The sequence below is a fragment of the Lissotriton helveticus genome, chromosome 3_2, assembly GCF_964261635.1.
Source record: "Lissotriton helveticus chromosome 3_2, aLisHel1.1, whole genome shotgun sequence".
In the NCBI taxonomy this organism is placed as follows: domain Eukaryota; kingdom Metazoa; phylum Chordata; class Amphibia; order Caudata; family Salamandridae; genus Lissotriton; species Lissotriton helveticus.
The window spans coordinates 463,338,787-463,352,050 of NC_136062.1; the positions used below are offsets into that span (position 1 = coordinate 463,338,787).

The window sequence follows — 13,264 nt, forward strand, 5'->3', positions numbered from 1 at the left end:
CATACAGCCAGGTTCTGAAACTGGGATGGTGCAGTGAGCTAAAAAACGGTGTTGGATCCAACCCTGATCTCTTGACTGGGTGAGAGTATTCTGCTTAATTCAGAGACTCTGTCCCTCACCACCCCTTGTTGTAAATATTTTTGTCCACCCTAAGCGTGGAAGGGTATACTCAGACATGAGTCCCTTGCTCATTGCACCATCAGGATTCAAGCAAGCCGGGCCGAAGACGGCTGTAATGCCAGAAACCGGTCCCCGGAAGCTTGTTTCCTTCCCAGTGTAAGAATTGGCTTTTGTAGTTTGGTTTGCCCTGTTCCCATCATGCACTGGGACAGGAACAGACTAATTTGCATACAGCCAGGTTCTGAAACTGGGATGGTGCAGTGAGCTAAAAAACGGTGTTGGATCCAACCCTGATCTCTTGACTGGGTGAGAGTATTCTGCTTAATTCAGAGACTCTGTCCCTCACCACCCCTTGTTGTAAATATTTTTGTCCACCCTAAGCGTGGAAGGGTATACTCAGACATGAGTCCCTTGCTCATTGCACCATCAGGATTCAAGCAAGCCGGGCCGAAGACGGCTGTAATGCCAGAAACCGGTCCCCGGAAGCTTGTTTCCTTCCCAGTGTAAGAATTGGCTTTTGTAGTTTGGTTTGCCCTGTTCCCATCATGCACTGGGACAGGAACAGACTAATTTGCATACAGCCAGGTTCTGAAACTGGGATGGTGCAGTGAGCTAAAAAACGGTGTTGGATCCAACCCTGATCTCTTGACTGGGTGAGAGTATTCTGCTTAATTCAGAGACTCTGTCCCTCACCACCCCTTGTTGTAAATATTTTTGTCCACCCTAAGCGTGGAAGGGTATACTCAGACATGAGTCCCTTGCTCATTGCACCATCAGGATTCAAGCAAGCCGGGCCGAAGACGGCTGTAATGCCAGAAACCGGTCCCCGGAAGCTTGTTTCCTTCCCAGTGTAAGAATTGGCTTTTGTAGTTTGGTTTGCCCTGTTCCCATCATGCACTGGGACAGGAACAGACTAATTTGCATACAGCCAGGTTCTGAAACTGGGATGGTGCAGTGAGCTAAAAAACGGTGTTGGATCCAACCCTGATCTCTTGACTGGGTGAGAGTATTCTGCTTAATTCAGAGACTCTGTCCCTCACCACCCCTTGTTGTAAATATTTTTGTCCACCCTAAGCGTGGAAGGGTATACTCAGACATGAGTCCCTTGCTCATTGCACCATCAGGATTCAAGCAAGCCGGGCCGAAGACGGCTGTAATGCCAGAAACCGGTCCCCGGAAGCTTGTTTCCTTCCCAGTGTAAGAATTGGCTTTTGTAGTTTGGTTTGCCCTGTTCCCATCATGCACTGGGACAGGAACAGACTAATTTGCATACAGCCAGGTTCTGAAACTGGGATGGTGCAGTGAGCTAAAAAACGGTGTTGGATCCAACCCTGATCTCTTGACTGGGTGAGAGTATTCTGCTTAATTCAGAGACTCTGTCCCTCACCACCCCTTGTTGTAAATATTTTTGTCCACCCTAAGCGTGGAAGGGTATACTCAGACATGAGTCCCTTGCTCATTGCACCATCAGGATTCAAGCAAGCCGGGCCGAAGACGGCTGTAATGCCAGAAACCGGTCCCCGGAAGCTTGTTTCCTTCCCAGTGTAAGAATTGGCTTTTGTAGTTTGGTTTGCCCTGTTCCCATCATGCACTGGGACAGGAACAGACTAATTTGCATACAGCCAGGTTCTGAAACTGGGATGGTGCAGTGAGCTAAAAAACGGTGTTGGATCCAACCCTGATCTCTTGACTGGGTGAGAGTATTCTGCTTAATTCAGAGACTCTGTCCCTCACCACCCCTTGTTGTAAATATTTTTGTCCACCCTAAGCGTGGAAGGGTATACTCAGACATGAGTCCCTTGCTCATTGCACCATCAGGATTCAAGCAAGCCGGGCCGAAGACGGCTGTAATGCCAGAAACCGGTCCCCGGAAGCTTGTTTCCTTCCCAGTGTAAGAATTGGCTTTTGTAGTTTGGTTTGCCCTGTTCCCATCATGCACTGGGACAGGAACAGACTAATTTGCATACAGCCAGGTTCTGAAACTGGGATGGTGCAGTGAGCTAAAAAACGGTGTTGGATCCAACCCTGATCTCTTGACTGGGTGAGAGTATTCTGCTTAATTCAGAGACTCTGTCCCTCACCACCCCTTGTTGTAAATATTTTTGTCCACCCTAAGCGTGGAAGGGTATACTCAGACATGAGTCCCTTGCTCATTGCACCATCAGGATTCAAGCAAGCCGGGCCGAAGACGGCTGTAATGCCAGAAACCGGTCCCCGGAAGCTTGTTTCCTTCCCAGTGTAAGAATTGGCTTTTGTAGTTTGGTTTGCCCTGTTCCCATCATGCACTGGGACAGGAACAGACTAATTTGCATACAGCCAGGTTCTGAAACTGGGATGGTGCAGTGAGCTAAAAAACGGTGTTGGATCCAACCCTGATCTCTTGACTGGGTGAGAGTATTCTGCTTAATTCAGAGACTCTGTCCCTCACCACCCCTTGTTGTAAATATTTTTGTCCACCCTAAGCGTGGAAGGGTATACTCAGACATGAGTCCCTTGCTCATTGCACCATCAGGATTCAAGCAAGCCGGGCCGAAGACGGCTGTAATGCCAGAAACCGGTCCCCGGAAGCTTGTTTCCTTCCCAGTGTAAGAATTGGCTTTTGTAGTTTGGTTTGCCCTGTTCCCATCATGCACTGGGACAGGAACAGACTAATTTGCATACAGCCAGGTTCTGAAACTGGGATGGTGCAGTGAGCTAAAAAACGGTGTTGGATCCAACCCTGATCTCTTGACTGGGTGAGAGTATTCTGCTTAATTCAGAGACTCTGTCCCTCACCACCCCTTGTTGTAAATATTTTTGTCCACCCTAAGCGTGGAAGGGTATACTCAGACATGAGTCCCTTGCTCATTGCACCATCAGGATTCAAGCAAGCCGGGCCGAAGACGGCTGTAATGCCAGAAACCGGTCCCCGGAAGCTTGTTTCCTTCCCAGTGTAAGAATTGGCTTTTGTAGTTTGGTTTGCCCTGTTCCCATCATGCACTGGGACAGGAACAGACTAATTTGCATACAGCCAGGTTCTGAAACTGGGATGGTGCAGTGAGCTAAAAAACGGTGTTGGATCCAACCCTGATCTCTTGACTGGGTGAGAGTATTCTGCTTAATTCAGAGACTCTGTCCCTCACCACCCCTTGTTGTAAATATTTTTGTCCACCCTAAGCGTGGAAGGGTATACTCAGACATGAGTCCCTTGCTCATTGCACCATCAGGATTCAAGCAAGCCGGGCCGAAGACGGCTGTAATGCCAGAAACCGGTCCCCGGAAGCTTGTTTCCTTCCCAGTGTAAGAATTGGCTTTTGTAGTTTGGTTTGCCCTGTTCCCATCATGCACTGGGACAGGAACAGACTAATTTGCATACAGCCAGGTTCTGAAACTGGGATGGTGCAGTGAGCTAAAAAACGGTGTTGGATCCAACCCTGATCTCTTGACTGGGTGAGAGTATTCTGCTTAATTCAGAGACTCTGTCCCTCACCACCCCTTGTTGTAAATATTTTTGTCCACCCTAAGCGTGGAAGGGTATACTCAGACATGAGTCCCTTGCTCATTGCACCATCAGGATTCAAGCAAGCCGGGCCGAAGACGGCTGTAATGCCAGAAACCGGTCCCCGGAAGCTTGTTTCCTTCCCAGTGTAAGAATTGGCTTTTGTAGTTTGGTTTGCCCTGTTCCCATCATGCACTGGGACAGGAACAGACTAATTTGCATACAGCCAGGTTCTGAAACTGGGATGGTGCAGTGAGCTAAAAAACGGTGTTGGATCCAACCCTGATCTCTTGACTGGGTGAGAGTATTCTGCTTAATTCAGAGACTCTGTCCCTCACCACCCCTTGTTGTAAATATTTTTGTCCACCCTAAGCGTGGAAGGGTATACTCAGACATGAGTCCCTTGCTCATTGCACCATCAGGATTCAAGCAAGCCGGGCCGAAGACGGCTGTAATGCCAGAAACCGGTCCCCGGAAGCTTGTTTCCTTCCCAGTGTAAGAATTGGCTTTTGTAGTTTGGTTTGCCCTGTTCCCATCATGCACTGGGACAGGAACAGACTAATTTGCATACAGCCAGGTTCTGAAACTGGGATGGTGCAGTGAGCTAAAAAACGGTGTTGGATCCAACCCTGATCTCTTGACTGGGTGAGAGTATTCTGCTTAATTCAGAGACTCTGTCCCTCACCACCCCTTGTTGTAAATATTTTTGTCCACCCTAAGCGTGGAAGGGTATACTCAGACATGAGTCCCTTGCTCATTGCACCATCAGGATTCAAGCAAGCCGGGCCGAAGACGGCTGTAATGCCAGAAACCGGTCCCCGGAAGCTTGTTTCCTTCCCAGTGTAAGAATTGGCTTTTGTAGTTTGGTTTGCCCTGTTCCCATCATGCACTGGGACAGGAACAGACTAATTTGCATACAGCCAGGTTCTGAAACTGGGATGGTGCAGTGAGCTAAAAAACGGTGTTGGATCCAACCCTGATCTCTTGACTGGGTGAGAGTATTCTGCTTAATTCAGAGACTCTGTCCCTCACCACCCCTTGTTGTAAATATTTTTGTCCACCCTAAGCGTGGAAGGGTATACTCAGACATGAGTCCCTTGCTCATTGCACCATCAGGATTCAAGCAAGCCGGGCCGAAGACGGCTGTAATGCCAGAAACCGGTCCCCGGAAGCTTGTTTCCTTCCCAGTGTAAGAATTGGCTTTTGTAGTTTGGTTTGCCCTGTTCCCATCATGCACTGGGACAGGAACAGACTAATTTGCATACAGCCAGGTTCTGAAACTGGGATGGTGCAGTGAGCTAAAAAACGGTGTTGGATCCAACCCTGATCTCTTGACTGGGTGAGAGTATTCTGCTTAATTCAGAGACTCTGTCCCTCACCACCCCTTGTTGTAAATACAATTTTTAGTATGGAGCATTTGTAGCAGCCGCAGTATATCATTAGGAATTCCCTGACTAATTAAAGCCTCCCATAGCAGCTCCCGGTCCACTAAATCAAAAGCTGCACGGAAGTCAACAAAACAACAGAATAACCTACCCCGAGTTTCCATTGACTTCCGTGCTATGGCCCAGAGGGCAAAGCAGTGATCGATTGTAGAATGGCCAGATTTAAACCCACCCTGTTCCGGGGGAATGATTTGGTTTTCCTCTGCCCAATCTTTTAATAAGCTTAATATTATTTTTGCAAAGACTTTTTCCCCAATATCCAGGAGATTTATCAGCCTATAGTTTTTTGGTAATTTATGGCTGCCCTTTTTATGAATAGGCCTTATAATTGCGCCCTTCCAACTTTCTGGAATAATTCCTGTGTCCAGGATTACCAGAAACATCTTAGCAAAAAACTCTGCCCACCATTCTGGACTTGTTTTAATTATCACTGCCGGGAGGATCTCCTAATGGGCGATAGACACAAAGCACACATTACTTAAGCAAAGAAATCGCAGTAAATAGTTCTAATATACAGTGGGCCCCACTTTACTAAGAAAGTGGTAAAAGAACAATGACTCGAGTCAGGACAATGTCGAGAGGTCGTAGAATTGCTGGGGACCCACAGAACCATCCAAATTAAGTAGATGAGGACCGCAGTGAGAACGTTTGCAGTGTGTGAGCACCACCAAATTCTCGGTACAAGTCTATGTGCAAGTTGGTGTTTGAATTTTAAAGATTAGGGCCCCTTCCCAGTGGACACTGAAGAAACCCCATGGAAGACAGAAGGTTGGGGAGCCACCCCACCTGTGGATACCGTGGTATCCAATTTACCTATCCCAGGGTAGCCGGGTGCATAGGTGTGAAGTGGCATTGGAAACCGCAGTTGGACCCAATGTCCAGGAGAATCCAAATGTTGATTCTTGAAGATGAGCACCTGAGAGCAGAGGGGACAGAGTTTATGTCACTCAGGGGTAACCAGGAGACTTGGAAGATGAAGGCCCTCCGATGTCGGGTTCTTCAGGAAGGATGACGGTGACCTTGACTGCAGCTGCGATGACTAGGCAACGCTGAGGACAACCGGGACCTGGATACAAGCTGTCCCATGAAGGATGTCGAGTGCTGAGGAGTCGGTGTCTGGCAGGAGCACCAACAAGCCTTGGCAAATGCAACACACGCAGGAAGTCAAGAAGGTGCACGATTGGGACCAGCAAGGTCCAGGAGACTCACCACAAGCAGGTGAGGCAGAGCAGGCCCCGAGCACTCAGGGGAGCCCAAAGAAAGCAAAGGTGATGCTCAAACGTACCCACAGGCCGGAGGCACAGGAGTCACAAGAGGACCTCGAGCAGATCACCAACAGGAGCAGGCCACAGTGCCCACAAAGCAGTGTGACTGAAGATCTTGGTGGAAGAAGTTGCTGGAGATTGGGGCTACCTGGAACCCAATGCACTTGTCGGAAAGTTGCCAACAACCATATGCACTTGCAAAAGTATGTGGTGCACAGGGGTTTGGACTCCAAGCTCGGAGAGAGGACTGCATGGGCTTTGAGAGACGTAGATAACCACCACCTGTGTTGTTGAACCCTTTGGAGTCTGCAGGAGCTCGGGATCAGCAGACCAATCAGCAGTGCTGATGTGCCTGCGAATGCAGGAAAGTGACTACTTCACTTCAAGGGAGATTATCTTCAAGTGTCTTGGCTGCTCCACAGGTCCTGCAGGGATCCAGTATGGTGCACAGCCACTGACGATGCAGCAGACTGAAAGGGAGATGAAGTCAGGCCCAAACAAAGTCCAGCTAAGTCCAGAGTGCCCAGACGGTAGAAGTGCAGTGGTTTCAGTTCTGAATCTTGTCCACGATGAATCTAGGGACCTACACCCAGGTAAGCCCTTAAGTACCATAAGGAAAGGGTTGGGAAGATTCAGGGGACGGTCCCAGGACTGGTTTGAACTGAACTATGCATAGGGACACCATATGTGCCCCTCATGAATCTTTCAGGAGCTAGTAAGTCCACCCACCCAGCCCTAATACACCAGATCCTGTCTGGGAGGTAGTCACACCTCCCTGTGACAGGATGCGTATTGTTCTGCCTTCCCCTGCTCAAGCTTTACTCAGGAGCATGAGGGCAGAATTGTGTCTCTGGAAGGCAGCAACCATTTTGTGCTGTCCGGCAGTAGAAGGCTGGTGCCGGTAACTCTGAGAGCCTAACAGAGGGCTCTCCCAGTGCTTGGAACCATACCCCCACACCATTGATGGTGTGGGGTTTTTATTTAGAGGACCATGCAAATAAAGAGACTGCTATGCTCCTAGACACCTTGGGCGCAGCAGGGTTGTCTCAACTAGTTGGTGTTCCCACTCATGAAGCGGGGCACTCGCTGGATGGGATCTTCTCCTCTTATCATGGGCTTAAATTTAAAGAGGGGATCCCACTGCCTTGGTCGGATCACTCTCTTATTAGCTTCATTCTTCCCAAGAGTTTTTTTTGTCAGGATAACAAGTTTACGCTTCAGGCAGCCCCCTGCAGAGCTTGGAGTAAAGTGGACAAAATAGCTCTTCGAACGAAACTGGAGGGTTCCGCTCCGCCGAGTTGCTCTAACGTGGACAAAGCTGTCAATAACTATAATAGCTGGCTACTGGATGCCATTAATGCTGCAGTTCCCATTAAAAACCTTTCAGGCAACCGGGCGGCGCCATCAGCACCCTGGTTCTCTGATCTTCTTGGTGAGGAAAAACAGAAATGTCGTCGAATGGAACGCCGCTGGCGCTTGAACTATCTTGCTTCTGACAAACAGGTCTATAGGACAGCTCTCAGGTCCTATAAAGCTCTTGTGATTACCGAGAAAAGTAAATACTTTAAAGCTCAGATCGACTCTGCGAAATATTCCTCAAAAAAGCAGTTTACAGTTATAAACAAACTCACAGTTACCAAGGCACTGACCAACCTGGGTAGTCAACAATTTGTTGAGGATATGGCTTCCAATTTTAAAAGCAAAGTGTTGGACATTGTCTGTAACTTTATAGATGGCCCAGGCGCTCAGTCGACACCTGAAATGCAGGCTCCAGATATCAGTAAGATCAGCTTTCTTGAGTTCTCCTCTGTGTCGGCAGATACTGTGAGCCATTACTTACTGGCCTCTAAAACAGGCTCTCAATTGGACCAGTGTCTGTCAGCCTTTTTGAGGGAACTGGTGGATCTAGTGAGTCCTGTGCTGGCAGACATTTTTAACAGGATGTTTACCTCAGGGACTTTTCCCATCAGTTGGAAGGAGACTTCTGTGCTCCCTTTACTCAAAAAACCTACCTTAGATATGTCCATCACATCAAATTATCGTCCTATTGCTCGCCTCCCCTACCAGCCAAAATTGTGGACAAAATTATGAACGTACAACTGACTCAGTTTATTGATGATAACTGGTTGCTGGACCATTCCCAGTTTGGCTTTCGTAAGGAACACAGCACTGAGACTGCACTCATTAAGGCGACTGAAGATAATAGAGTAGTAATGGATGGTGGAGGTACTGCTGCAACAACCTTGTATGCACACAAATTCTGCTGACTACCTTCAACTGAGAGCCTTCCCAAGGAAATACGTTTCAGGCCTACAATATTCAGCTACATAAGAAATCACAAACAGGCTTTCTCTTGAACGTATATGTGCTTAGGAATTTACACATTTAAATCAGATGAATAAGCAAACCTACACGTGCAGACTTGACTATGGTGCACGTTTAAATCAAATGCATCACTTTATACGTAAACCAATTCATTATGCATCATCTAGAATACAGTTTCGAACAAACACTACATTGATCTTCATAAATGACATGATTACATTTCTATTTGCACTAATATATGCTGCTTTAATACTACATTTCTAAGGACCACACGTTAATGCATTAATTTATGTATGCAGGTGCTGAATATCGGTGATTATTTATTTTATTTATTTATAAAGTTTTGATGCACCCCTACAATTTTCAGAATAACATGATGATCTATCACCTCTCGACCAAGTTCTTGACATAGATGTCTATTTCAAATAATATTTTCATAAAATCTGCCTATATGTTTTACGCTGTCACTCACACTTTTTGCACTGTGCACCGTTTTGACACTTCTTGCAATGATTCATCCATTCACCGTTTATCAGACATGCATGACAGAGTTATTATTGTTTCCTGTTGAGCCTCCCGTTTTCAAGGTCTACAAATCCAATTTAATCTAAACCATTTGTGATATAGGTATCATACTCAGCCGCGGTCGGTGCAATGCAGTGCGCGCAACGAAATTTGTTTGATTTATTTAAATGTTTACTTACCTGCAAACATCCATTATCCATATATTACTAACCCCAACCCTGCCCCTCCCCCTCCCTACGTCACCGCCCCGGCAGGTACTACCCTACCGACCGCGGCTGATCATATCAATCAATCAATCAATCAGGAGTTTGTTAAAGCGTGACTACTCACCCGTAAGGGTCTCAAGGCGCTAGGGGTGGGGGGGGTTGGGGGGGTGCAGGTTCCATTCCATCAAGGAGGGGGTCTGTCGAAGAGCCAGGTTTTGAGGTTTCTTGCGAAGATGGGGAGCGATGTTGTCTGTCTGAGGTGGAGCGGAAGGGCGTTCCATGCTTTGGCCGCGAGGAAGGAGAAGGAGCGGCCTCCCGATCTGGTCTTTCTGGTGCGGGGGACCACAGCGTAGGAAAGCTGGGCTGATCGTAGGGTCCTTTGGGGTGCGTGGAATTTGAGTCGGCTGTTCAGGTATGCTGGTCCGGTGCCGTGGAGGGCCTTGTGTGCGTGGGTGAGCATCTTAAAGGTGATTCTCGCCTCGACGGGATACTCATGATTTGTGATTCATGTGACTCATGATTTGTGCATGAGCATTGATCAAGTAATACCAGTTTGGATTTATTAGGTCACAGGGATATCTTCTGTCCATATGGAATGAGATTCTTTTGTTCTTTAAACTGGTAAAGCATATGGCTGTTTTCACACCAGAAATACAGCTCTTGTGCAGGTAAAAGTGATGAACCCACATAGCTATCAGGCCCAATGACCTCCATCTAACCTGGAGAAGACATGACAAGTTCCACTGAAACGAAAGTTCTTGTCCTGAAGCATGTAATCCAGCATTGGTATAGTTAACCTGACAGTGTGAAGTGTGAATGGGAGTAGTATCAAATAATATATGTGTCAAACAAATATAAATGTCAAAAGATTCAGGAAGTATTCCATTGATGGATGTGCTATGACCCGTCTTGCAATGCATGGACTTGTACTGCAGGGACAGTGATAAATTATACATAGCAGAGAGTACAATATCCACGACGATTGTGTATTAACATTTTGTTTTATGACTGGTGGAATTTATTCTAGGTATAATATATATGCTTTAGTCATGGCATTGAAAATGTGGCCCAATGTCACATCTAATTTGGAGCAATTGTACTAATAAACATACATTCACACACCCAGTGTAAGTGTAAAGGCCAGAGTTGTGTTTATTACTGCAGTACAGTTAACATAATACAAGGAAACACATCCCACTACCTCTCAGATAGAATGAAAAAACAGTTTTACACAGTGAAGCAACTCTACTAATAGATGGGATCTCCTCTCTTCAGTGTGATTTTACCTTGCTGAATACATTTAACCCCTTGCATTCAGATGTTGGTTAAATACGGTTGTTAAAAAAATACACATAAAAAAAAACATTGCATAAGCTGTATATAGAGATGAGAAGAGTATAATAAGCTATTTATTAACGATAGTTGAAGGTGGGGTGGATATCATGACTCATTCATAACTTTGCCTTTCATGAGTCACAGCCCCTCCCCACACTCAACAGTGATAATAAATGCACCATGGATATCAGCTGTTTTTTAAAACTAATACTTCGTAGATAACTGTGTTCTTAGTTAAATTTCAGTCCGATGTTACAGTATGTGCAGTCAATAGCTCTATAGTTTATGAAAACTTTGTTTTGCATTTTAAAAATGTTAATTGAGCAATAAACTGGGTGACAGTCTTTAATTATAATTTACTATTCCAACACCCTCCCTACTGTTGCGCAGGCTGGAGTTGGAATAGTAAATTGTACTATTCCTAAGTCCAGTGTGCCGCCTACAGCAAGTCGATCTAATGACTTGCAATGTACAGGTATCACATTTCTAACAACGTGGTCGTTGTAAAGGCTGTTGTAAAAGAACCTGATGTAATAGCACGCGTTGTAACATGCTATATCTGCTATTCGGCTTTTTGTGTTAAAACAGTAAGACGATTACATGGCTGCAGACATTTAAAATATATTGAAACCGGGACAAACCACCAAGTGATGCCCAGCTAGTGACCTGTAGTGGCTTCAGTGCCATCTGATGTCAATCTGCAAACACAAGTGTTGAACTCTCACAGAACACTGACAGATGAGCAGCCTTTAGTTAGAAGAGGGCCTCCTATTCATTGGGCAGTGTTATAATAAAGTTTTGCTTTACCGATGGCTAATTTTTTGTTTCACCCGACGCAGGTGACTGGAGCAATTTTGCAAAAGATGACGGCAATACCATGGACCTACCTTATGACTATGTGTCAGTGATGCACTTTGACAGGTAAGGCGCTGCTCATGGGGTTAGGGTGTGGGTGTGCATGAGAAGAGCTGTCCGGTAATGAAAACTTGCTTTTATTAGATGAGCTCATAAGCAAACTCTGCCCACAGCTCCTAGCAAACTAAAATCCATAATCAACTGTGCCTTACATAATTATTCCAAGTAAAACAATAGATACCATTAGACTCTAAGGGGTCGATTACGATATCTGGCGGAAAGCCTCCGCCATACACAGACTCTGAACCGACCTTCTCACGGTCGGTGGTTCCCATCCATGGATTACAATGCCACCAAACACTGTTCAGTCGGATTCCCATTGTTTCCTATGTTAGCCCGTGTTACCCCAGAGAACCCGCCATAACACAAGTTCTTATGGGGAAATGGGGTGTTTGTGGGAAACACTGCACCCTGTGGCAGGGTGCCTGCCACACAGTGCAGGGTTTTGCAGGGGGCACCTTAGGTGCCCCCTCAGCCATCAATCATCGGCCGTAGGGCCTAAGGAGCCCTGCCAGGGGCCTCCAAAGTCACTTTTGGACATCCTTTCCGTGTCGGACAGGCCAAGTCGGAAAGGCTGTTGGAAATAGACATTGTATTCCCGTGGGCAGAAACTCTGTCCATAGGGGTGTACAAATGGGGTTCTGACCGACACTGATACTCCAAGAGCCAGTCGAACCATTTCAGAATAACTGTGTCGTTTACGTTCCAACCGCAAACATTATAATCGGTCAGTCATAATGTAAATTGACCAAGTCGGTCAGACGGCTTCCGACACAGTCGAGGATATTCCGACTGTTTGGAGGAGGCCTTCAACCCGACATCGTAATCAGCCCCTTAGTGCAAGTTCTAAACTATAACTACCATGAGGTGCTTCAATGTCACGCTTTTTTCCCTGCAGTTATAAATAGCGCAAACTCGATCCAAAGGAAATAAAGCACTTTACATGAGCACAAGTTACATTACACAAGAACACATTTATTTTGTAGGCACAGGGAGATCAAGTGATTTTCCCAGAATTGCAGGATGCCAAGTCGTCGCCGAGACTCGAACCTGATTCCCCAGTTCCAAAGTTGGCAGCATCCTCTCACATCCAACTTCTCTCTTCCCAGATGAAACAGATTTAAGTTTGTGATGCAAGCTTTTTATTGATTCCTGCAGATATGCATTTTCAAACGCATCTGGGCAGCCAAGCATGATTCCAAAACCGGACCCCACGGTAGCAATTGGACAGCAGTATGGACTCAATAATCTGGATGTGGCGAAAGTCAACAAGCTGTACAACTGCAGTAAGTGCTCACCCCTCGTAATTAAACATAGCAGGCACATGTAGGAGCGAGTCTTTGTTATTATGCTAATGTATCATATTGTCGGGCTGCGTTACGACCAGCCCTTCACACGGATCACTGACATAATATCGATTACACAAATATCGAGGTAGCAAAATATCGAGTTAAAAATATCGACTACAAAAATATCGACCTCGTATCTCCAAACAGGTAAGTGCAAAAATATCGAATCAAAAATATCCATGTAAAAAATATAGATAGTAAAAATATCGAATTTTTTAAGTATCTTAAAAGTAATTGAAAAATAATAACATATTAAATATAAATAATTTAAAAATACTTAAATAAACTTACAAATAAAAAA

General features: G+C 45.9%; 1 protein-coding gene across 1 annotated transcript in view; it reads left to right on the forward strand.

The window, feature by feature from the left end:
- Window positions 1-13,264, forward strand: part of LOC144826169 (astacin-like metalloendopeptidase) — a 272,346-nt gene that overhangs the window by 182,878 nt on the left and 76,204 nt on the right. The window contains exons 9-10 of the mRNA XM_078684563.1: window positions 11,539-11,620; window positions 12,773-12,900. Coding sequence (XP_078540689.1) covers window positions 11,539-11,620; window positions 12,773-12,900 — 210 coding nt within the window. The remainder of the gene's footprint in view (window positions 1-11,538; window positions 11,621-12,772; window positions 12,901-13,264) is intronic.